The sequence below is a fragment of the Microcebus murinus genome, chromosome 14, assembly GCF_040939455.1.
Source record: "Microcebus murinus isolate Inina chromosome 14, M.murinus_Inina_mat1.0, whole genome shotgun sequence".
Classification (NCBI taxonomy): domain Eukaryota; kingdom Metazoa; phylum Chordata; class Mammalia; order Primates; family Cheirogaleidae; genus Microcebus; species Microcebus murinus.
In genome coordinates this window covers 22,683,330-22,706,194 of record NC_134117.1, presented here as the reverse complement: position 1 = coordinate 22,706,194, position 22,865 = coordinate 22,683,330, and the positions used below count along the sequence as shown (strand labels likewise).

Below are 22,865 nucleotides of genomic sequence, written 5' to 3'. Positions count from 1 at the left end.
TGCGTACCTGAGACTGAAGCCGACGCTGCATTTCGCGGGCTGTAATCAATTCCGCTTTGGCTTTTTGCCAGGGATTAACGTGCTTGCGAACTGTGATCTGAAAGAGAAAATGCAGCTTCCTGCTGTCATCCTTACAAAATTCAAACCAGACTTTCCTTCCACATACTGGAATAAGGCTAGAAGATACTAAGGGTAGGAAGGGGTATCCAGAGTTTGCAACCAATTTCCTATTTTGGAATGAAAATGAGATCTAACATGAGGGGGTTGGGAAAATAGATCTTCTATATTAGCTTCTCTATTAGCTCTCAAAGCTTGTCTCCGTCACAAAAGAGATTATTACAGGGGACCTGATTTAGATTAAGGGGGGAGAGGGCGACTCAAAGAAGTGTCACCTAAGCCAAATTCTGAAGGGTGGGGGTCCTAGGAGGTCAAGAGCTTGGGGCATTCCATGACCCATGAGAATGAAGCATGGCCAGAATGCAGCCAGGTGGGACAGCAGCTGGACAAGGGGGGGCAGTCAGGAAGGGGCTTGTGGGCTTTGTGCTAAGGGAAGTGACTGGCCACTGCAAAGAGTTAGGCAGGGGAGGGACATAATACATTTGGCTTGTAACAAGATCACTCTCCTAAAGGTAGAATGGACTAGAATACAAGGAGAAGCAAGCGTGGAGAAGCTAATTACCCAGGTACAAAGTGATTGCCCCACACAGGGACCCCTAGAGAGCAGCAGAGTGAGGCCCTGCTGTCACCTTGTTCCAGAGTCTTAGGTCACATAGCAAGCGTCTGGTTCAGGAAAAAATGACTTGCTTAAACAAATACAGCAGAGGCTGGAGGATAAGGAGATGTGCTCTGAAGCATGACGGTTGGGGTTCAAACCCAAACTCTGGTACTTACTAGCTTTGTGACTATGTTCAAGCTACTTAACATCTCTGTGCCTTACTTTCCCCACTTGTAAAATGGAGGTAATATTGGTACCTACTTATAAGGTCTTATAATGATAAATTTGTTTCATACTTATAAGGTCTTATAATGATAAATTTGTTTCATACTTATAAGGTCTTATAATGATAAATTTGTTTCAATTTATCTAGGGCACTTAGAATGGTGCCCAGCATCTAATGGACTGTAAAAATATTGGCTATTATAATACTTCCAAGTAATCAAGTTGGTTTCATGTGAGCATGGATTTTTCTTTGAGTGTTCCCTAGCATTTTCTTTACTTAAAAAATGAAAATACACTTATTTTAGTTGTTTTCGTTAAGCAAATATTTATTTGCAACTGCCTCTGCACCAACACCTTTGAAGAAAGCTGTCCAGAAAGCCCCCTTTCTCTGGGACCCACACTGCCCGAATGACCTGGATAATTACTGGAGCTCTGTTGGCCTCATTCCCACAGTGCGACCCAACCTCCCTGGCTGGTGCAGTCACCGGACCAAGGCTGGGCCAAGGAGCCCTTTCCCAGGTAAACCCAGAATTGGGACTAAGAGATTCTAATTCAGACCAGCTGCTCTCTTGTGTGGAGGAGATTAAAGTAGAAATTGCCAGAGGAAACTAAAATGCAGAGTGCAGTGAACTAAGAGATGGAGAAAGAGGGCTTCTGGGCTCCCCCGAGAGCCTCCAGTCTTTGGTCCCTGCTTCTTCCTAGGCTCGGTGTCCAAATCCCCCTGGACTCCAGGGCATTCATAAAAGAAATCCAATTATTGCTGAGGCGCTATCACCTGACCTTGCTACCTGTGACAAGAGTGCTGCCTAATGCAGCTGCTTCCAGTGGTGTAAACGGGATGAATGAACAGGAGCTGGGCAGAACCACCCGACAGAGAAGGGAAAGGGGACGCAGCTGGTCAGTACCTCCTCGTTTTCCACAACGAGCGTTCTCTCCGGCACCTCACAGTCCTCAAATTCTGGTCGCCAGACTTTTTCTTCCAACTCCAGATCTAAAATAATTTCTTGGATTCTAACATTTCTTTCCTTCACACGTGCAATTTCAAACACTTTATGTTTATATGCGGCATCAAACTCAGAATTGAAAGCGGTTTTTACCTTGTAAATCATATCCTGAAATATCAATATGTTACTGAAAATACATCACATATTGTACCTTTACTGGCAACATGATCCCACTGTTATACTTTCCCTCCAAAATCATTCCACAAATTATCTTTCAAGAAGGTAAAATAGTTTTTCTGGAATCTTGCTTATATTGAGTCATTTCTTGGTTCAGTAATCTACAGTGCCATCTAATCTTGGGTAGGATTAAGGCAACAGTGCACATATTATATCATAACTACTTCCTGAAATATAAGTTGTAGCTTAATGTGCAGGCATGTTAACAAATGTTGAAGTGAGTGATGGGTACTTGGAGGCTCATTGGGCTATTCTCTCTACTTTTGTACAAAATCCATCATAAAACCCATTTAAAAGGCAATATATAGGACTTAAGTTGATAAGTCTTTGGACACATTGGCATTTTGTTTGGGGGGGAAGTGGAGAGGAAGAAAGAGCCCATAGAGGGTGGTTGGAGAAGCTCCCAGAGCAGCACCACCATACACAATATTTTTCCTCTATAGAGACAGGTCATTCTCAGGTAGGAAGGAAACTTGAGCTGGCCAGCTGGATGAACTAGCTCCTAAAGGGAGAGTGGTGCCAACTGGATTGCCCCTATTCCTGCTGATGGGTCAACTCAACATGGCCTTTATGTTACCATCAGAATGCAGTCTATATATCTATCTTACTGAAGATGAAATTATTAAAGTAGGGTGGGAAAAAAGGGATTTTAACAGATAGCATGAGAATTTCTCTTGGGCTGAAATTACCTCCTTGTAGGAAAACATCTAAATAAAGTAGCAAGGTGAGACTCTGGGGGCAAGGGTCAGTGGAAGCTGAGCCACAAGACATAACTAAATAGTTCTGAGTATAAATTAACAGGAATTCCAGGGGGTGGAGGAGAAAAAGAAGATAAAAGGATAGGAAGAGAAAGCTGAGAACATGGCAGGAAGCTAGAATTCAAACTGCAGACATGGCTTTCGGAATAGCAATAGCCAACATTAAATTTCAAACTATCTGCATTGGTGCAATCTCAGTGCATCTTCAAAATCCCAGTTTGGTCCTGTAATGTACAGATGTGTTCTGAGACTGACTTGTTTGGTAGAAAGTAAGGAATAGGTGCTTAGAGCCACAGGGACCCCACACCATATCTCTGAACCCCCAAGTTTACAGAGATCTTAGAGAGGAAATTTTTATTTCCCAGGGTTGAGCCAATCACATTTGATCTTACAAGGAGATCCTAGTTGGCATCTGGGTTGCCAAGGATACGGAATTCAAGGATTTCTTTTATCTCTGAGCTTACTGAAGATCTAAGCAGAAGAAGAGTTTGTAGTGTCAGCCAGGGTGGGATGTTCTTTAGAAAACTTGGTATCAAAAAACCTAGTCTGAAATTGAAATCAATTCTCATACATAAGCTCTGTCTAAAGGACATGGACACTGGCCACCTGTATATTTCTCTGTGTTTTTTATTTTATTTATTTAAAAACATATATATATATATATATATATATATATATATATATATATATATATATTTGAGATAGGTTCTTCCTCTTTTGCTCAGGCTAGAGGGCAGTGGCATTATCCTAACTCACTGCAACCTCCAACTCCTGGGCTCAAGCAATCTTCCTGCCTCAGCCTCCTGAGTAGTTGGGACTACAGGCCTGCACCGCCATACCTGGCTAATTTTTCTGTAGAGACAGAGTCTCACTATGTTGCTTAGGCTGGTCCAAATTCCTGGCCTGAAGTAGTCCTTCTGTTTTAGCCTCCCAAAGTGCTCAGATTACAGACATGAGCCACTGCACCCAGGCTCTCTATGTATTTTCAAAACATCATTTGATTGGCATTAGGTTACAATGTGAGCCCCTTAAAGACACCTAATGGGGAGTTTTAGAGATTTTTGAGGATAAAAAAATTCACCCACTTTTAGTAATATAATTTGGTTAATTTTCTCCTCTTTGGAATGAAGTTCCAATTGGCTTGTCAGCAATGAGGTATCCACCCCAAAATCAGTACTCAGACTCCCAAGAAGGTAATTGGGCAAGTTGGCATTTTTTGCTCGCTTGTCTTCATCGTCCTCTTCCTCATCCTCCTCTTCAGCATGGTTTTTAACCAAGTTAATTGCAGAATGAACCTCTACAATTTCCTTTCGTAGCTAAATATAGAAAAAGATGACATGGAAGTTATGCAATAACAAAAATTTTATAAAAGGCAATTATGTGACAACTTAATTATTTCAACAAACAATCATTTTAAGATGCTAAATTGTCTTGCCAACAACTGAATTCAAAATGATGGATAGATCCCGAAACTGCTGCAGAAGTATTAAAGCTTCAGAAACTGATAAAGTGTAGATAAATCAAAAGAACAAATATTGTCCTTGAGAGTAGGTAATATTTATATTTTTCTGTCAGGTTGACACATACTTGGAAGTATTTTGAGTTTTTCTTGGTACTTAAAAATTAGAGAAATATATCTTCTCTTTGTATTTTACAAAGAAATCTTTTCACATAGGACTGGTGGGTAAAGGTTAAGGATAATTAAGTATGCCTTCATTTTGTGTCAGAAAAAGAGTGGATGCAAAGTTCTGGCCAAAACAAAACTACACCAAACGGGTAGTGTTTTTTAGTTGTTTGACAGAGATTACTGCTAAAAAGTCTGGGATTTAGGAAAACCCTTAATTCCATCAGAGTAGATTCTACTTCATCTTTGGTCAATTATCATAAAACACAATCCCTGGTGATAAGGGAGGATCGAAAGAGCATGAGTGGATGAAGATGACCTCTGAGCAGGATAAGAACAAAATCTGAAATTGCATTTTTTAAAGTATGTCCTCATATTTGAGGGCTAACCAGTGTTGTACAGGTTACAGGTTTCTTGATTTATGGTATGGATACAGGCTTCTATATTCATTTGAATATATTCTACAAATGAACAAGAAATAAAACTACAAATGCATACAATTTCTGAACTTACATTAAATTGTACCCTAACTCAAATCTGTATGAAGGAAACCCTAAAATAAAGCACATTACTTGTATAAACACAAATAGACTTAAAATTGTACTTTCAGACACTCTGCTTCAATCCTCTTTTGCTCCAGAATTCTCTCCAATTCTTTCTGCTCTTCAACTGTGCGCTCTTTCATTGGGAAGTTCTCAACCACATAGGGGATGTGAAAGCACTTGGGAAATAAAGCAAGATGAAACAAATCCATTTTTAGTACAATTGTGTGTATCTGAGGGTGCAGTAGGGGCTGTTTTCTCCGATTAAAATTAACTTAAGAGGTTAGTGAAATTGACAAAGGAAACCTCTTTTAAAATAAAACATTCCATTAGTATTGGCATAAACTGTATAAAATGCTGTGCTTTTGTGAAGGATTTATTTCTAGAGCAGTGGTTCTCAACTAGGAGCAATTTTGCCATGTCCCACCCTCTTTCTGCCCTTCCACCCGAGATGTGGCAATGGCTGGAGACATTTTTTGTTGTCATTACTGGGTGTGAAGGATATTACTGTCTCTAGTAGACAGAGGCCAGGGATATTGCCAAACATCTTACAATACATAGGACTTCTCCACAACAAAAACTGATGCAGCCCAAAACGTGCAGCTCATGAGAAACCCTATTCTAGAGCAATACTCAATTGCATAAATGTAGGGTGCCCACAGACTTCATTATCAAAACTGGGAGCACATTTGAAAGTGAAAAGGGTGCTGTTAATAATTACTATAGAACCACAGGAATAAACTGAAACGTTTGTTCAGTCAGTCACCCTATACAAAGAGGGAAATTGTGTTTGGAGGAATCTCAGTGAAAAAGCATGAAAAACAGCTCCTTAGAAAATGTGAAGGCAGGCACAAGTAGAAATGTGAACAAGACTTTGTCCATCTTCGATCTGTGTGGAATGTGAGAGAGGTGACCTTTTGGAGTAGATAGGTATTAGGACCTGGATTCAGGAACTATCATCTTCGGAGATGCTGGCTTGGAAGCACATGGGGACTGAGCAGAGAAGGAAGAAGGAGTCAGGAGACAGTGCCCATCAGGAATTCAGTATGGGAAGGAGCAAGGCATACTTTCGGTGCTTTGCTATATATGGATTTTCTTACGTTTATTTGTTTTTAAAAATCTCCTGCTATGAGACTTTCAGCGACAATCCTCATCAAGTCTTGTACCCGGGGTTTTATCCGTTACCTTAAGAGCTCGACCTTTTACCACCATGGAGTCCCAGCATTCATTTTTGATCAGTTCAGTCAAATAGCTCTTGGCTAGGTTGTGCATCTCTGCATCCCTTCTCAACTGAAAGAACACAGATAAAGGGAAAAGATAAAAATGAAAATGTGGCCTGAGAAACAATGACCTCCGCCGTAAATTCACCAAGTAGTCACAGCCGCACACTCAGAGGCAGAGTTTGGTTGTCTTTCCCTGACACTTGAGCTGCCCTGCAGTAAGACGTGCTTTTGGGGAACACATCTCTGCCTTGGAGAACGTCTCAGGAGGCTTGTGTCTGTAGGCTTGGACTCCCTTCCTTGAAGTCAAACACAGGTGCCTCTAGACTATTGAAGGCGATCAGGTCACACGCGTAAGCGAGGTGGGTGTGAGGACAGGACAGACAGGCATCCCCGAGGGGAGCTGCATAGCTGACGTGCGCAGATCCAGCGAGCTGGGACAGCAGGCACGCACGACCACCGAGCCAAGTCTTCCTGTTTCATTAGAGAAGTTTGGAATTTACATTTTTATGTGAGGCTGTCAGATAGCTAAATGTTGGCTTAATTCTTGCCAACACATATTTGAAATGCCAGTTTGTGACCTCTGTTTGGGAGTCTTTACTGCACTTAATTCTTCAATTATTTAAGATCACAATAAAAAGAATGCTCCACCACTCTTGGGAATCATATGATTTACATTTTCCCATTTACAAACACATGTGGTACTTCAATTAGTTTTATCTGTTTAAATAATCCTATTGCTTATTATTTAAGCCAAAAGACCTGGTGTGAACATGGGACCCACCAATCTTTACTCTTTAAAATCCTCTTTGGAACCTTTTCTGCATTTCACTTTGTTGGCAGAATAATTATCAATCCAGCTAAGAACAATATCTCCCAGATTTTAAAATGTATTTTTTCACTCCTTTTTTATTTCTATTTATTTTATTCATTGTCTGATCAAATGACTTTAATTTGCAATTTCTTTCTGTTTGATTCTGATCCATTGAGTTAATGACTAATACAGTTTTAAATTATTTTTTCTTAAATAAACAGCTGGTTTGGCATATCCGCTGTCAGAACCTGCCCAATTCCCAAACCGTTCAGTCCTCCTCTCTCCACTGCTGAGGCTATTTGATCAGATCCTCCAGGCTCAGTCCCTGATACTGTGTCCAGATTGTCTTTATTGGGTTTTGGTCTTTTCTGTTTTGTTGAGATCCTGGCTGGGCCTGGCTAGTCTCTTCGGGATTGAGAACTCCGACTGGTAGGTGCCACTGTCTCTTCCCAAGGACTGATATTCTGCTCCCAAACATGCCAAAAGCCAGCTGGGTTTATGGTGCCATCTGCTAACATTGTTCTCTCCTGGACCACAACTGCAACCAAGTTGGTGCTAATATCTCTTCAAAAGCCCAGAGCTCAGGAAAAATAAACAATATGAGGAAAACAAGCATGTGGAGAGCCTTTCTCTGCACCAAAGCCTGCCTCAGAGGATCAAGAAGAATTCTCAAGGGATGCACAGGAATTTGACAAGTGGCAAGGAGGGGCATTTGGGGCAGAGGCACAGGGTGAGGATGGGATGAGTAGGGTGAGTTCGTCAATGGCAAGAAGTCCAGTGGGCCAGGGGAGCAGGTTTGTGGTGTCCAGTAGTCATACCGAGCGTGGAAACAGAAAAGCAATGATAGGGAGAAGATAGGGGCAGGCAACCAACCCAAACTGATTGCCAAGTGGTCCAGATGAACTGACTGGAGAACCTAGTGCAGATTAGCAAGGGGCATCCGAGCCTGAGTCAAGCCAGAGCCGAGGAGGAGGAGGAGACTGCAGCTTGGTAGTGGCAGACAGGGAGATCTTCTTGGCTCTGGTCTCAGCCAAGTGATTCTAGCTCTCTAAGCCTCAATTTCCTCAAGCAAGGAAAACAATGATCTACCTTTCTGGATTGTTATGAACAAAATAAATAACATTCTAAAAGCTCCCAGATTGGTACCTACCTGTTGCAATAAGAAAATGGGATACTTTCTCATAGCTTCCTGTTGCACATTTAATAACAAAAGCCAAATTTTTGTTTTTGAACAGAGTCTTGCTCTGTTGTCCAGGGTAGAGTGCAGTGGCATCGTCATAGCTCAGTGCAACCTTAAATTCCTGGGCTCTAGCAATCCTCCTGCCTCAGCCTCCTGAGTAGCTGTGACTACAGGTATGCACCACTACACCCAGGTAATTTTTCTATTTTTTTGTAGAGATGAGGGTCTTGCTGTGTTGCTCAGACTGGTCTTGAACTCCTAGCCTCAAGTGATCCTTCCACCTTGGTATCCCAAAGTGGTGGAATTACAGGCATGAGCCACTGCACCCGGCAAAAAGCCAGATTATTTATCACAATATACAAGGTCTTCAGGATCAGCAGCTGGCCTCTACCCACCTCCTGCACCTCGTTCTGCGACACTCTCTTCCAGGCACTGTGCTCCAGCCTTTCTGACCATTCTGTTCCTGGAATACTACAAGCCATCCCTGCTGGGGCTTTTGCTCTTGCTGCTCCCTTTGCACAGTTAGATCTCTCTCTCTCTTTTAGTTCTTTACTGAAATGTCACTGCTTTAAAGTGGGCTTCTTTGACCACAGAAGTAGACCCCACCCCACATCTATCACAGCATCCAATGTGTTTCCCTCTTACACTATGTAGAGATTTGTTTATGGTCTGTCTTCTTCAGTACGTTAGCCCTATGGGAGCAGAATGTGTCTCTCTTATTTACTGTATCCCCAGCACCTAGAATAATGCCTGGCACATAATAAGTGCTCACTAACTATTGCAGAATGAATGGATGAATGATTATCCCAGGTAAATTTTATCATAGGAAGTCAGTCTGTTGAGAAACTTTCATCCTAATTATGTAATCCAATATACTTCCTCTTCTTCTCAGTCTCATGTCATTTACCAATTTGACAAATCTGCTTCATTTCCATATTTTCACCCAGTCATTAATAAACAAGTTTAACAGGACCAAGTCCTAGAACACATGTTGGAAACCTCCTTCCTAGAGATGTCAGTTAAATAATTAGCATCCTTTTGGTATAATAGTTTAACCAATTATAATCTACCTAACTGTCCTTGAATCTACTATAAGAAAGATTTCAACTCTAACTAATAAAGAGTTTACTAAGCCAGAAGGGTCTGAAGTTGGCATAAGGTGGCTGAGAAGACTTCCCAAAGTGTTCAAACATGTGGTGGAAAATGGTTGGCGTGAATGTCATGGAGGAGACACAAACATCAGATGTCTGGCTGGCCTAGACACTCTGCTTGCCCCAACCCCCAGATTCAATCATTCTCTGACTCAATACATTCATATGCACTGTTTGCCTTGTTCACATTATACTGCGAAAGCTTTTGTTCTATTCACATTATTCTGAAAAAGTTACCTTCTCTATTTGTACCTCTTTCATTATAACTTTATGGTGCTTAAAGTTTTTCATACCTTTGCCACTTCTTCCTCACTTTCATCATTAAGCCTTTCCAGTTCCTCAAGATCCAGGCCAAATTCACGTTGGTCTAATTTTGCAATATTATCTACTGTTTCATTTTCTTCCATCATCTTCATAACCTGAATTTTAAAATAAAAAAGGGTGGTGACAAGTAAAGAATTAAACTTCAGAGAGATGGGTTTCTTTGTCTCTTTAGGTAGCAATCAATAAAAAAACAGATGTTCGGTTTATCTAACTGTACTACTGAGTAAAGAATCAGGTTATGGGCTTATTGTTGTTACTGAAGTTTTAAGGTTTAATCCTTAAAAACCATTCATCTAATAACAGAAACTGTAAAAATGCTTAATTCCATCACTTCATTGAATGATATTAAGGAATTATTGATATTGGATGTAAACTAATAGTATTGTGGTTATATGTTTTAAGAATCCTTATCCCTTGGAGATATATACTAGAATAATTAAGGATGAAATGGTATGATATCTAAGATTTTCTTCAAAATAATCAGGAAAGGGGTAATGGATGGGAGGATAGATGAAACAATATTGGCCATTGGATATATTATATTATTATCTCCACTTTTGTATGGATTTCAACTTTTGTACAATAAAAATGATCTTTAAAAGCTCATAACTTCAAAAAACTCAGGGGCAGAGGATACACACTGCAACATATATGACAAAGTATCGATATTTTTAATATATAAAAGCCCTTACAAATCAACAAAAGGCAGGCAATATGATAGAAAAATGGGTCTTCAGTTTCAAAACAATGAACTGAGAATGAGCTAACAATTGTCCTTTCTTGCCACAAAACATAAAATTAAGAGAAAAGAAATATATAATAAATAGATAAATCCATTATTGCCGTTAAGAAGAAAAGAGGAAGCAAGATCCTTCAGGAGCATGGAAACTATAACATCTGAAAGAGGAAAATCAGATGGATCAGAGGGATGATCATAGCCCCAAATGCCCACAGGACAGTATTCAAAAAAAGGCAGATGCTATACCAGATATGGGAGGCAGGAGTTACCTAAAAGTAACTGGCAGATTGATTAGTTGGGGGTACTGCATTAGAAACAGGCAGTGGACAGAACCTGTATGTGGCCCCACCCAGTAAAGCTTCTTGTGGCTCAGCAGTAGTAACCTGAGTATTTGCCTCCAGGTAGAAGCACCTGGAACAGGGATAAACAGAGGACCCTTTAGGTTTTCAGAGTTATAAATCTGGTTACCAACAAAGAATTAGGAATCAGAAAGACATTGGATTCTCTAAAGCAAACACTGAAAGCTAGAAGACAATGCAGCAAGCCTTCAAAACTCTGAGGGAAATCATCACACACCCAGGCAAACTATCAAATACATGTGAAAGTAGAATGAAGACATTTTACGAAAAACCACGTGTCAGAAAATGTACCTCCCATGTACCCTTTCTCAAGAAGAGAGCCAAAGCATCTTACAGCTCTGGGGGCAGGCACCATTCACATTGGACTACATTTAAATGGCACCCCAGAAGCACAGCTATATTATAAAGGATGTTCCCAAGCATGGGGGCAACACAGCAGCCCTGCTCAGGAAGCAACTGAAAGACACACCCCAAGGAAACAAGTAAAACACATGGATTCAGGAAATAGGGGCTCCAACTCAGAAGACAGATGAGAGGATTTCCAGGAAGATGGACAAGAGAAGTCCCCAGGGCAGCAGCCATGTGCCTGGTCCACAGAGCAAGAGAAAGTGCCACAACTGGAGATAGAAGATGGAAAGCTCTAGAAGGGAGGTCACTTTAAAAAAATACACTGACAGATCGATCACTTCAGGTATTTGACGGTAATGAGAACAGTTTTCCAGCATTTTGAGAGAGTCTAAATAGGAAGTAAGTACATAGAAAGGCTTAATCCAAAACAAAGGCAATTGTTAATTCCAAGGAAAATGAAGTTATAAAAATGGAAATGTAATCATAATATACCATGTGCTCAGATTTGAAGAACATTGATGTAACTATAATAATGTGTATACTAAGCATGGGTTTATACGTGTGCTGTAGTGGTGGGAGTATAAGAGAACCTAACTATTCATCATCCATACCAGGAAGCCCACAGTTAGTGTCAAACAGAGATATCAAGAAATAGCAACAGTATTATGAAGACAATTTAGAAAGACGGAGGTAAATAGCCAAACGAAAAAGTGAAAAGAGTTGAAAGCAGTCCCTTCAGAAGTGCAGGGATCAGAGTCTAGAGAAGTAGGGTACGTGCTGCTTTTTATTTTTAATTATGTAACTCAGTATTATTTAACTTGTAAAAATATAAATGTGTAACTTTAATAAAAATGAGTATTTAAAAGCCAAATAAGACAGGGTATTTGGGGAAGACAGAGAAGAAAACCACTGCTATGGCAAAAACTCTACCCTGTTAAAGTACCCCAGAGAACTGAGCTTACAGGCAGAGAGAAAAGGGGTATAGTTCCCCATGTTGTGTTGAACAAAATCAAGTTCAAAAAGTAGTTGTAGACCAAAGGCCGAATGTATTAGTGTATGAAATGCTAACACTTACAGTTTTAGCAAGTGCTCTGATTCCTCTTTTTATCTCTTTCCTTTTCCGTGAAAACCTATAAACTTCCTTTCTGATGGCCTGAAATTGAACAAGTACACCATTTAACAAAGCAAGAGAAGTGTGTGTGTGTGTGTGTGGGGGGGCAATACATAGGTAGCACTTCTCTAGAAACAGAAATAAATAATTTCTTTATTTCCTTTTCCCTCCCACCTTCCTCCTCCTATCTCTCTCCCTCCCTCCCTCCCTCCCTCCCTTCTTTCCTTCCTTCCATCCTTCTGTCCCTTCCTCTCTCTTTCTCTCTCTCTCCCTCCCTCCTTCCCTCCCTCCCCCCTCTTTCTTTTCTTTTCTTTTCTTTTCTTTTCTTTTCTTTTCTTTTCTTTTCTTTTCTTTTCTTTTCTTTTCTTTCAACAGGGTTTCACTTTATTGCCCAGGCTGGTCTCGAACTCCTGGCCTCAAGCAATCCTCCCACTTAAGCCTCCTGAGTAGCTAGGACTACAGGTGCCCACTACCATGCCCAGCTAGAAATAAAGAATTTCTAAAGACTAATAATATAAACTACATGTGAAATGCACCACCGCAATACCTTGCTTAAATCTAACTATTACTATGTAAGCAACCATTGAAACAACTTGAAACTGTTGTCAATTACATGGCCAATGGAAAGAAAATAATTAAGTAGTGAAAAATTAAATAGTGAATAGTTGACAAAGGGAAATCAGTCTCCTCTTTTATTGGGAACTTGAGTGAGACTAGGTCAACAGGCTAAATCATACACAAGCTGCAATCAGTCTTCTACCTACATCACCTTCCTGGACAGCTGCCGCCACAGCATCCTCCCTCCTCTTCCCGGCCCACCCCTTTCCTTTAAGACAAGCATCCTCCAAAACTCACTCCAAAATGAAGTATTGCAGTTCATCCATTGCTTTGGTTTACCTGGACACTTTTGCTGCACTTCCTATTAGCCTGTGTATAGTTCTTAAGGCTCATATAACTTGATCTAAAAGATTGGGCTATGGTTAGGTTATTTATTTACTTTCTGGAAAGTTACACTTGTATGATGTAATGCTCTGCCAAGTAGTGTCTTGTTCTACCTTCTAACTTTCCAGTAGGTTTCCATAGGAAACTAATTTATTTGGCACACCTACAGAGTATAATTTCAAACCTATCCCATGTTTTATAAATACCTCTTGGCTTTTTTGTTGTATCCAGGGAATTTCCTTTGCAACATCAGTTGACACTAATTCCTCTTGTGATGAGTCAATGCTAGAAGACCTCATCCTCTGATGTACCTTAGAAAAAGACAAATATTTCTTACATTTAAAATTCATCAAGTTCTTCCCCTCACACCCTGATAGAAATGAATGCTTTGAATTCCTTTGCATTTGTTGCATTCTTAAAAATAATAGTATCAAGTATTTTGTCTGCCCAAGAGGTCGTGTTTTATTAATTTAATTCCTACCGGTCTGTCCTTATGTCAGCCACACCATCCACTGAGAAAGCAGAGAGGCTCAGACAGGCCACACCATCACCATTCTGCCTTCTTCCAGTTACCACTGTGGCCCAGACACACCTGCCCATCAAGGGCTGCACCCCCATCTGTGCTTAAGATCTTAATCTTTCCCTCCTTCTTGAGTTCTTTACACTTTTTTAGAAATTGAATCTCCCTCTGCATCATCCATTTCTCCCTTCTTCTGGATCTTTCCCAATAGTATCCAAAAGTGCTCTAGTATCTCCTGCCTTAGGAAAACTACTGTCAATTATCGACCACATTGTCCTTTAGCTATACCACCCTATTTCTATGCTCCCCTTTGCAGCAAAATGTTCTGAAAGGGATGGGGTATCATCCTCTCCTGGCTCTCCCATAACTTCACTGGCTGCCCCTGCTTCCCTGGCTCTCTAGTTTTTCTGTCGGGTCCTCATCTGCTTCTCACCATTCATGCTTCCATGATGACCTTACCTGGCTCTATGGCTTTAAATTCCACCCACATGCCCTTGACCCTCAAACCAACATTTCCAGTCCCAGCCTCTCCCCAGAACTCAAGGCTCATCTACCCAGCGGCGGCTTCCTTAGCATCTCCACTTGGGTGTCTAACAGGCTTCTGGTGCTCAGCATGGGTAAAACTGATTTCAGATTACTTCTTTCTCCCCCACAGTCTGCCTCAGCTCCATGAATCGTACTACCTCTACACGGTTGTTCAAGTAGAACAATCTAGGAGCTGGTCTCGAGTCCTTTCTTTTCCACTCTCTCTCTGTCCAATCTGTCAGCGAGTTCTATCAACTCCACCCCTGAAACCCACCTTGGATCTGTCACTTCTCTCCTGCCCCACAAGACTCTTCTAGCCCAGCACCTCCACCTGGACCTCTGCAGAAGGCCCTTGAGTCCTCTCTCTGCTTCCACTCTTGTCCCCTGCAGGAAACATTCTCCATGCGGCAGCAAGTAATCTTTTCAAAAACCTAAATAAGATCTTGTTAACCTCTACTCAGAACACTTGCCTAGGTCCTCATTACATGTAAAATAGAATCCAATTCTTTACCTGGCTTGCAAAGCCTTTCGTGACCTGGTCCCTTCCCACTTTGAGGACCTCACCTCCTAGCACTTTCTCCTCTGCTTGCTTGGACTGCATAGGCCTTTCCTAGGTTCTCACACATCCCACACCAGCTCTTTTCCCCTCTGGCTCCAGGATTCTTGTTCCCACACCCTTTGCACTGTGGTGTCCTCTTTTCATTCAGATCTCAGCTTAAATGTCTTTTCTTTGGAGAGGCTACCCAGCCAAACACTATCACATCCACCTAATCATATTCGCTGAATAGAACTTGTTACTATCTAATCATTTCTTATATATTTGCTTATGTATCTGCTTCTCCCTGCCCACCCCCAGCCCCAATTAGAATGTAAACTCCATGAAATCAGAAACTTTTGGTGTCTTGTTTATGACTGTATCCACCACAACCTAGCACTTTATAGGGACTCAATATATTTGTGAAATGAATGTTGTACTCTAGCTAGACACTTCCTAAACAACAGATGTGACATGAAAGTATATACAGAGTGGTTTAACCAAGCACCAGTTTTAGTAGATTTTTTTTCCAGGCAAGCCCAGATCTTGCACTATGGTTTAAATGAGATCTGAGATGTAATATTTGTGATTGCTTTGAGAAAGGCTGAATATTTTCTCTCAGATGTAGCTGATATTTTTCTGAAAACCATGAGATACCTGGATAAAGAGAAATATTGAAATATCTTCTTAAAGAAAACCACAAACCTCTACCTGACTTAGAAAGAAAAAGCAAGAAAGCAAGCTGGCAAGCTAGTTAGCCAGCCACATTGGAACTCAACTGTGTGTTCAGGTTCAGGTTCCAGTCCCAAGTCTAAGGGACCTTCGGATGCTGTACTTAAATAATCATTTTCCTCGTTCATGGTACGGATCATAGAACTTAATAGTCTCTGGGAATAGTCAAAAATTTCAGCGGCTAAGTTTCCTCCAAAACGCCTGTATTAATAAAAAAGAAAACATACAGCTTACAAAATCACAATGAATAAAAATCACCCTTAGCAGTATTATTTCCAGATACCTAACCATATCTACACAAACGTGTGGTCAATTTTCTGCAGACATTCGGATTCAGAAAGTCTGGAAGGGGCTGGACAGTGTGTGTTCCTAACAACCTCACTGATGCTGCAGATTCCACTGGAATAACATTGTTATGGATCATTTAAAGTCAGAAGTCCAGGTGATTGTCGATGGATCATAATGTCATAAGTAGGGCTCCAACACTTGTTTGCTGTCACCTGAGATGCTATTCATTCACTGACTATCAAGGATATGTTAGGACTTATGTGGTGAGATACAAGTGAGTATTTTATTCAGGATTCCATTTATGAAGTGGGCACAATGATGTAGTCTTCAAAAGAGTCTTTGAGATAAGTAGCTACCAAAATTGTTATGATAGAAAATCTCCACAATATTTAACATTTTTCATAATGTTGCTGAGAAAGGCCATGTTTTACTGCTGCTTTGATCACAGGAGACAATGAAATATTATTTTTGATGAAATGAGTCTCGTTGACTAGTGATATCCATTGGCAGGTCAAGCAAGGCAACACTGAAAATGCAGGAGGACACCTTTTTCATGTGTCTACCCCCTGGTCATCATGTGTATCTTTGGTAGTAAAATAGGAATTTTTAAAAGTTATTTCTCTCTATATTATACATATATATAAGCTATGCTTATACATATATAAACTATGGATATATATATAGATGCTTTGATATCTGGGGTCTTGCTCAGGGTGGGGGCATATCCCTCTGAAGGCAAGCCAATTTCTAGAGATAGTAAACAACTCTCCCTGGAGCATGACTTTCAAATGGAAATTAGCCAATCCAGAGGCCACACCCCAACCTCCTCTTGTGATTGTGAAAGTATACTTTAACAATCAGGGACACCATTTCCCTCCCCTAATCACCCCATGGCCAAGTACCAGACATCTTGGGCAGCCCTATACCCCAGAACTCACTAATAGTATTCAAACTAGCCAATCCTGAACCTGTGAATCCTTCCCCTGGAAACCATACTAAAGACCCTTGTCCTCATTTTCCCCACTTCCCCAGCTTCCTGACCCAGATGGTGCTTCCTCGTGTGTACTTAAGCAATAATAAAATATATATTATATTTATTGAATTAAATAAAATCTATATTATTATTATTTTTAGACAGAGTCTCACTCTGTCGTGTGGCGAAGAATGCAGTGGCATGATCACAGCTCATTGCAACTTCAAACTCTTGGGCTCAAGCAATCCTCCTGCCTCAGTCTCCTGACTAGCTGGGACTACAGGCATGCACCACCATGCCTGGCTAATTTTTTCTATTTTTGGTAGAGACAGGGTCTCACTCTTGCTCAGGCTGGCCTCAAGAAATCCTCCCACTTCAGTTTCCCAGAGTACTAGAATTACAGGTGTGAGTCACTGCTCCCAGCCTAAAATCTATTAATATATTTAAAAACACGACCCCACGGGGTTGCTTACTGTGCACTGCACGTACCTCCATTTTAGGTAGATAAGGGTGCCATCATCTCTCCCATTCACCAGGATGCTTTCTCCATTTGCTGAAATTCTTATTGACTGAATCCCACGTCCCTGGTGAGAATGACTCCGGCACCGAGCAAATGTTTCCTCGATAGTTTTAGGAACAAGGTGGAGAAATTACAACAATTTTACAATTTTACGGCATAGTCTTTCTAACAGGATTACATGCACTTTTGCTTGAGGATAAATCTTTCTGTTTGCTAACAGCATTTCGGTTGGTACGGAAATAGCCTCTTGGCAATAAATAGCACTTAAAATCCCTAGTGCAAACAACGTGCACCAACACTGACTTATTCTCCTGCTGCCTTTGTGTAGCGTGGATGGAGAGGGAATATTATCACCAGTTTATAACAGGAACCGAGACACGGAGAAGTGAATGGAGTGCGGGAGTCTACACAGCGAGGGGAGGGCCTTGAGCAAGCAGAGATGGCAAAGTCAGACACCTTCAAGAATCAGACAGGTCCCATTTAGGAGTGTGATGCGAGAGGGTGGTGGCACTGTGAAGAATGGAAGATAACATGCCCAGGAGGATGCTGATTAAACCACTTTAATCAGAATGCAAGCACATCACCAATATGGTACATTGGGCAACAGTTTAAACTTCCTGACTAAAAACTGGGATTTCTGTGTCATACTGGTTCTCAACCATGGTGCTTTTATTTCATTTAATTTTTTTGAATAGTTAGTACATTCAAAGGGTTTAAAATTCAAAAACTATAAAACAGTGTGCTGTGAAATCTCCTGTCGCTATCCCCCAACACCTCCAGTGGCTGTCAATGTAATTAGGTCCTTCACTACCTTTTCAGGAGGTACCTTTTCACTACCTTTTCACTACCTTTCAAGAATTAGGTCCTTTCACTACCTTTTTTCCTACATGTATAAACAAATTTTCATATAAATATAAGTTTTTCTTACATAAATTATACATAATATATATGTTACACCTTGCTTTCCCCCTTAACAATCAATATATCTTGAGGTTCTTTCTATATTGTTACATAAAGATTTCCTCATGTTGTATTACACGGCTGCATAATATTCCATACTGTTTATGTATTAATTGCATGCCATTATTTATTTACCCAGTCCTCTGTTGATGGATATTGGGTTGCTTTTACAAACAGTGCTGCCATGAATAATCTAATATATGAGGTGCTTTTCATGTGAGCATAGGTAATAGAATCATCCAGAACAGCTCCGAGGCCTTGCCTATCTTGCCACTATCAGGTATACCAGACATTGTAACACATTTGAATAGATGGTGTAGCAGAGTTTGCAAATCATTCTCTTAAGAATAATCTCTAAGGGATTCAAGACTTTCTCTATATAGTAAGATCAGTTTTGCCCCAATTGTATTCCAAGTATGCGTTCCTAGAGGTGAGCAAAAGGAGCCACAACCAGGGGCCTAGTTGATCTGGGGCCCAGGGGGTGTGGCATTTGGGTGACTGCAATGCTTCAGGTGTGTGGGTGTAGAAAGCTGGGAAAGAATCACTGACTCAATTAAATTTGACCATTGACCAGTACATCTCGGTCTCAAAACCTAGGAAAGGATTCCACACCTTTTTGGGAAAAGCAACTATTTTCACTTTCTCAGGGGTCTGAGGACAATGAAAATTTGAAATGGTAGCCGTGGTGGTGACATTGAGGGCTGCAAGTAAGCGAGGAGGACTCAGTAAGGGCTGCACCCTGCCCTCATCTGCCCTTGCAGCATCCTGAAAGTTTCAGGTGAGGCAGCAGCAACAATCCTGGAGGCTCTCCAGGCCAGGGAGACAGCGTGTTTGCACACAGTTCACTGTTTCCAAAGCAGCTTTGCACAGCCCTCTCACCAGAATCCCGCAGGATGATGAGAGCTTCCCTAATTTCACAGGTGAGCACCTGAAGCTCAGTGAAGCTGAGTTTTGTGTCAGTTTCCAAGACACAGAACTAGCTGATGATGGAGCAGGGCTGGTGCGTCTCCCTGCTGCCCTGCCCAGTGCTTTTTATTTGCATCGTACTGCTTGGAGTTTCCTGCCTTAGAGATTCAAACCTCACCATATAGGAACTCTGGTAAAAATACTAAAGTCATTAATATCATCAGTGGTAAAAAAGTTGAGTCAATTTACTTAAGAAAGAGTTCCAATTCCTTCTCTAAGGGATTTTGTTCCTTATACAAGATCAATATATATATATATATATATATATATATATATATATATATATATATATCCCATAATTTTTTTTAAAAGGAGTTTACCAAAGTATAAATATCTCGGATACACAGAATTCCACATTTGGCTATTGTTGCAAGCCACAATCCATGTGAAGACAGATAGAGCATTCCAGATCCATACTGTCTGCTTTGCACTTTTTGGTGTGGTTTAAGAATGACAACACCGGTATGTTCCTGCCAATCAAAGAAAACAACCACATTATAGAAAAGATCAGGTGAGTAGCGTCTTCTTCAGGATTGCAGATGTGAATGCATATACAATCAGCTTCAAATCCACAGACGTTATCATTAAAACAAACAGATGCAGGATAAAGTGGGCACCTGTATTTGCACATTTTCCCCAACTTTGTTTGCAAATAAAAGTTTGTTTCTGCCAATGAAGGAAACTCTTCTTTATATGTTAGCCTTTCATTAAAGATCCCAGTCTACACTGACAACCTTTATTTTTCCTAATCATTTTCATATGTCCTCATACTCAAGTCAAAATAAAGCAATCAGTTCAGGCACGGTGGCTCATGCCTGTAATCCTAGCACTCTGGGAGGCCGAGGTGGGAGGATCACTTGAGCTCAGGAGTTCGAGACCAGCCTGAGCAAGAGTGAGACCCCATCTCTACAAAACATAGAAAAAATTAGCTGGGCGTGGTGGCACATGCCCTGTAGTTCCAGCTATTCAGGAGGCTGAGGTAGGAGAATCACTTGAGCCCAAGAGCTAGAGGTTGCAGTGAGCTATGATGACACCACTGCATTCTACCCAGTCCGACAGAGCGAGACTCTGTCTCAAAAATAAATAAATAAATAAGTCAATATTCCCCCTGTGTGTCTCATGCATTCCCCCCACCAGGCCTCTGCACGTGTCCTTCCTTTTGCTAGGACTGCCCTTGTCCACTCTATCCCCACAAGTCCGCCCTGCCTCCCTGCATCAGCACTGCCCACACCCAGCAAGACTGCACACAATATTTCTCCATGTCTAAATCTGACCTTCAAAGTTCAGTTCAAATATTGCTTTGCCCATGAGCCTTTTCATGAATCCCCTTTGCCACGAACCATTTCTTTCTTTCCTGGATTTCTATGTCTAATACCAGCTACTGTGGGAGAGAAAGGCTTTGACTGAAGAACTTAGAGAGGAATGGAGGTAGATACTATTGGGGCAGGAAGACAGGCATCCACAGCAAAATCAATGGCCAAAGGGCAGCAAGTAGGAAGGCATGGGGCTAATATGTGCAGCAGGAAGTGACACAATGCAGGAGGAGCTGGAAGAGAGAGTAATGGAAGGACGCCAGAAACACAGTTTTGTTATTTTGTGCAATTTTCCTTAAGGCCCAGGTGCAAAGTTCCACTGAAAATCATTTACCCCGTAGCCCCTGGCATCTGTAGAATAGATTTTCTGATGCTATATTGTTTTTTAAGGCAATAAACTAGTATCATCTGCATATTTACCTGACAATTATGATGTATGTGGCACAAGTATGAGGTTGCTCAAATATATTTTATGATGGATTAACAAATAACATTAATTATCTAACTCGAGGGAATTATGTTAATATAATAAAGCCATTTGTTTTAACTGGATGCTTCCATTAAAGTAGTCAAGAGGATCATATATAATCAGGACAATATGTCAATCTTGATTACTAACATAAAAGAGAGCACGCTTAAGCTTTGACATACTTCTCGAGGAATAGGATAGCTACAGATGTAAGGCACATGATTACAGAAGCCACATATTCGGTGACTTTGAAAGTCCAAGACGGCAGAGGACAGAGTGTGTTCCACCTCATACAGGTACTTATGAATTAATTCATCTCTCAGCCTCCCTCTTTCATCAGTAAAGGTTTCAGAAACCATTGGATCTGAAAAAGAAGAGAGATCACTTGCACAATATATTGATTTTATTTTTAAATCATTATGAACAGTTATGAAAAGCAAAATAAAATTTTAAATGCTCAATTAATATTGCAGAGGGTATTAGGTGATAAAAGTGATTTAAAAACAACTTGTCTCCACTGCAAATACTTGAGTATTAAATGACTGATAGTGAGTAAAATATCTTTTGTAAGTCCTTGGTAAAATTTTGTCATTTAACTTAAGAGACATATCATTAAAAGAAATTCATGATGGTATAGAGATTCTTACTTAAAACATACAAGTACTTTGAGGTTTTCAGCTTTTTCTATTCTATAATCATATATTTGCAAAATTGTTACCCAGACATATTTGTCATTAAAACAAAGATTGTCTATTTTCTCATACCTTTTTATCCAGGAAGCTTTCCTTGTAATTTTATCAGTGGAAGTAACTACACTGTAATCTACCTGAATTTGAGTATGTATATTTAAAGCTATAAACGAGAGATATCACAAAATGACAAATCAACATGACAAAAGTGTCAGTTGATCCTGTCTCTTTTCCCTGGCAATCAAGCAGATTTGTGTAAGTCACATTATAAATTGTTGAGCAGCCATATCAGTTTTACTTTGTAAAGACAGACAAAAGGCAGCCATTTTTCCTCTTCTATGATTAAAAACAAAAAACAAAAACAAAAAACCAAAAAACAAAAAACAAAAAGCCAATGACTTATCTGGGCCCAGGACAGAATTGGCTTCTATTTTTTCATTACCTTGTGGTAGTATTATAGGCAGAGTGAACATTTCCAGCCTGCTTCTCCCTGTTTCTGGAAGTGGGGAAAGCACCAGAACTTCCACGACATCTGATTCCAGAAGAGACACTGTGGATATTTGCAAAATCTCTTTGCCCACCTCTACAAGCAAACAGAAATCAACACCACAGTGGTCATTGGTAAGTTTAAAGAATCTTTTACCATCCCAATTAAGATATCACACCGTAGACTTGCCTTTACTAAATCTTTAGATTCAAATTTATCAGGCATTTAAAGTGACCTTTAAGTGTAAATGACAGGGACATTTTTGATGACCAGATGAAGGATGCTCCTAGCAGATTCAAACCAGCCCAGCTTGGCTCAGGCTTCTCTCCTAATCTCTGCGGTGGCCCCCAGGGAGCGCCATCTCTACCACCTTGTCACCATCCGTATGCTCTGACCCCTCACATGCCCACGCCAGCCAGGTGACCCACTCCTGATATCTGTAAACTCAGGCCTCAGTGTCCTCTGCATCTGTGGTCAAGGGACTGTGAGCATCCACCCTTGCAAGGTGTGCCGTAGCTGCGGCCCTCCTTGGATTCATTCCAGAATCACCCTTCCACTGTTTACGGGACTGTGCCCGTGAACTTGGGTGGCTACTTTCTTAGGCCCCCATATCAGCCTTCCCCTAGGTGTCCGGCACAAGACCTTTCCTCTTACT

The 22,865-nt window shown here is 40.8% G+C and overlaps 1 protein-coding gene across 4 annotated transcripts in view; it reads right to left on the bottom strand.

Annotated features, from left to right (window-relative positions):
* The window catches only part of CFAP43 (cilia and flagella associated protein 43), an 81,550-nt gene that overhangs the window by 24,252 nt on the left and 34,433 nt on the right, over window positions 1-22,865 (bottom strand). For 3 of the 4 annotated variants that reach the window (XR_001155583.3, XM_012770650.3, XM_076009804.1), the window contains exons 13-25: window positions 22,166-22,306; window positions 21,217-21,398; window positions 19,573-19,722; window positions 17,296-17,426; window positions 15,593-15,746; window positions 13,440-13,544; window positions 12,256-12,333; window positions 9,704-9,829; window positions 6,231-6,335; window positions 5,108-5,224; window positions 3,965-4,195; window positions 1,846-2,052; window positions 8-97 (exon numbers count right to left, since the gene is read on the bottom strand). Coding sequence is in view for 3 of the 4 variants with exons in the window: in XM_012770650.3 (XP_012626104.1) it covers window positions 8-97; window positions 1,846-2,052; window positions 3,965-4,195; window positions 5,108-5,224; window positions 6,231-6,335; window positions 9,704-9,829; window positions 12,256-12,333; window positions 13,440-13,544; window positions 15,593-15,746; window positions 17,296-17,426; window positions 19,573-19,722; window positions 21,217-21,398; window positions 22,166-22,306 (1,817 nt within the window). In the remaining variant the exon portion in view is untranslated. The remainder of the gene's footprint in view (window positions 1-7; window positions 98-1,845; window positions 2,053-3,964; window positions 4,196-5,107; window positions 5,225-6,230; window positions 6,336-9,703; window positions 9,830-12,255; window positions 12,334-13,439; window positions 13,545-15,592; window positions 15,747-17,295; window positions 17,427-19,572; window positions 19,723-21,216; window positions 21,399-22,165; window positions 22,307-22,865) is intronic. The other variant, XM_076009803.1, reaches the window with a different exon arrangement.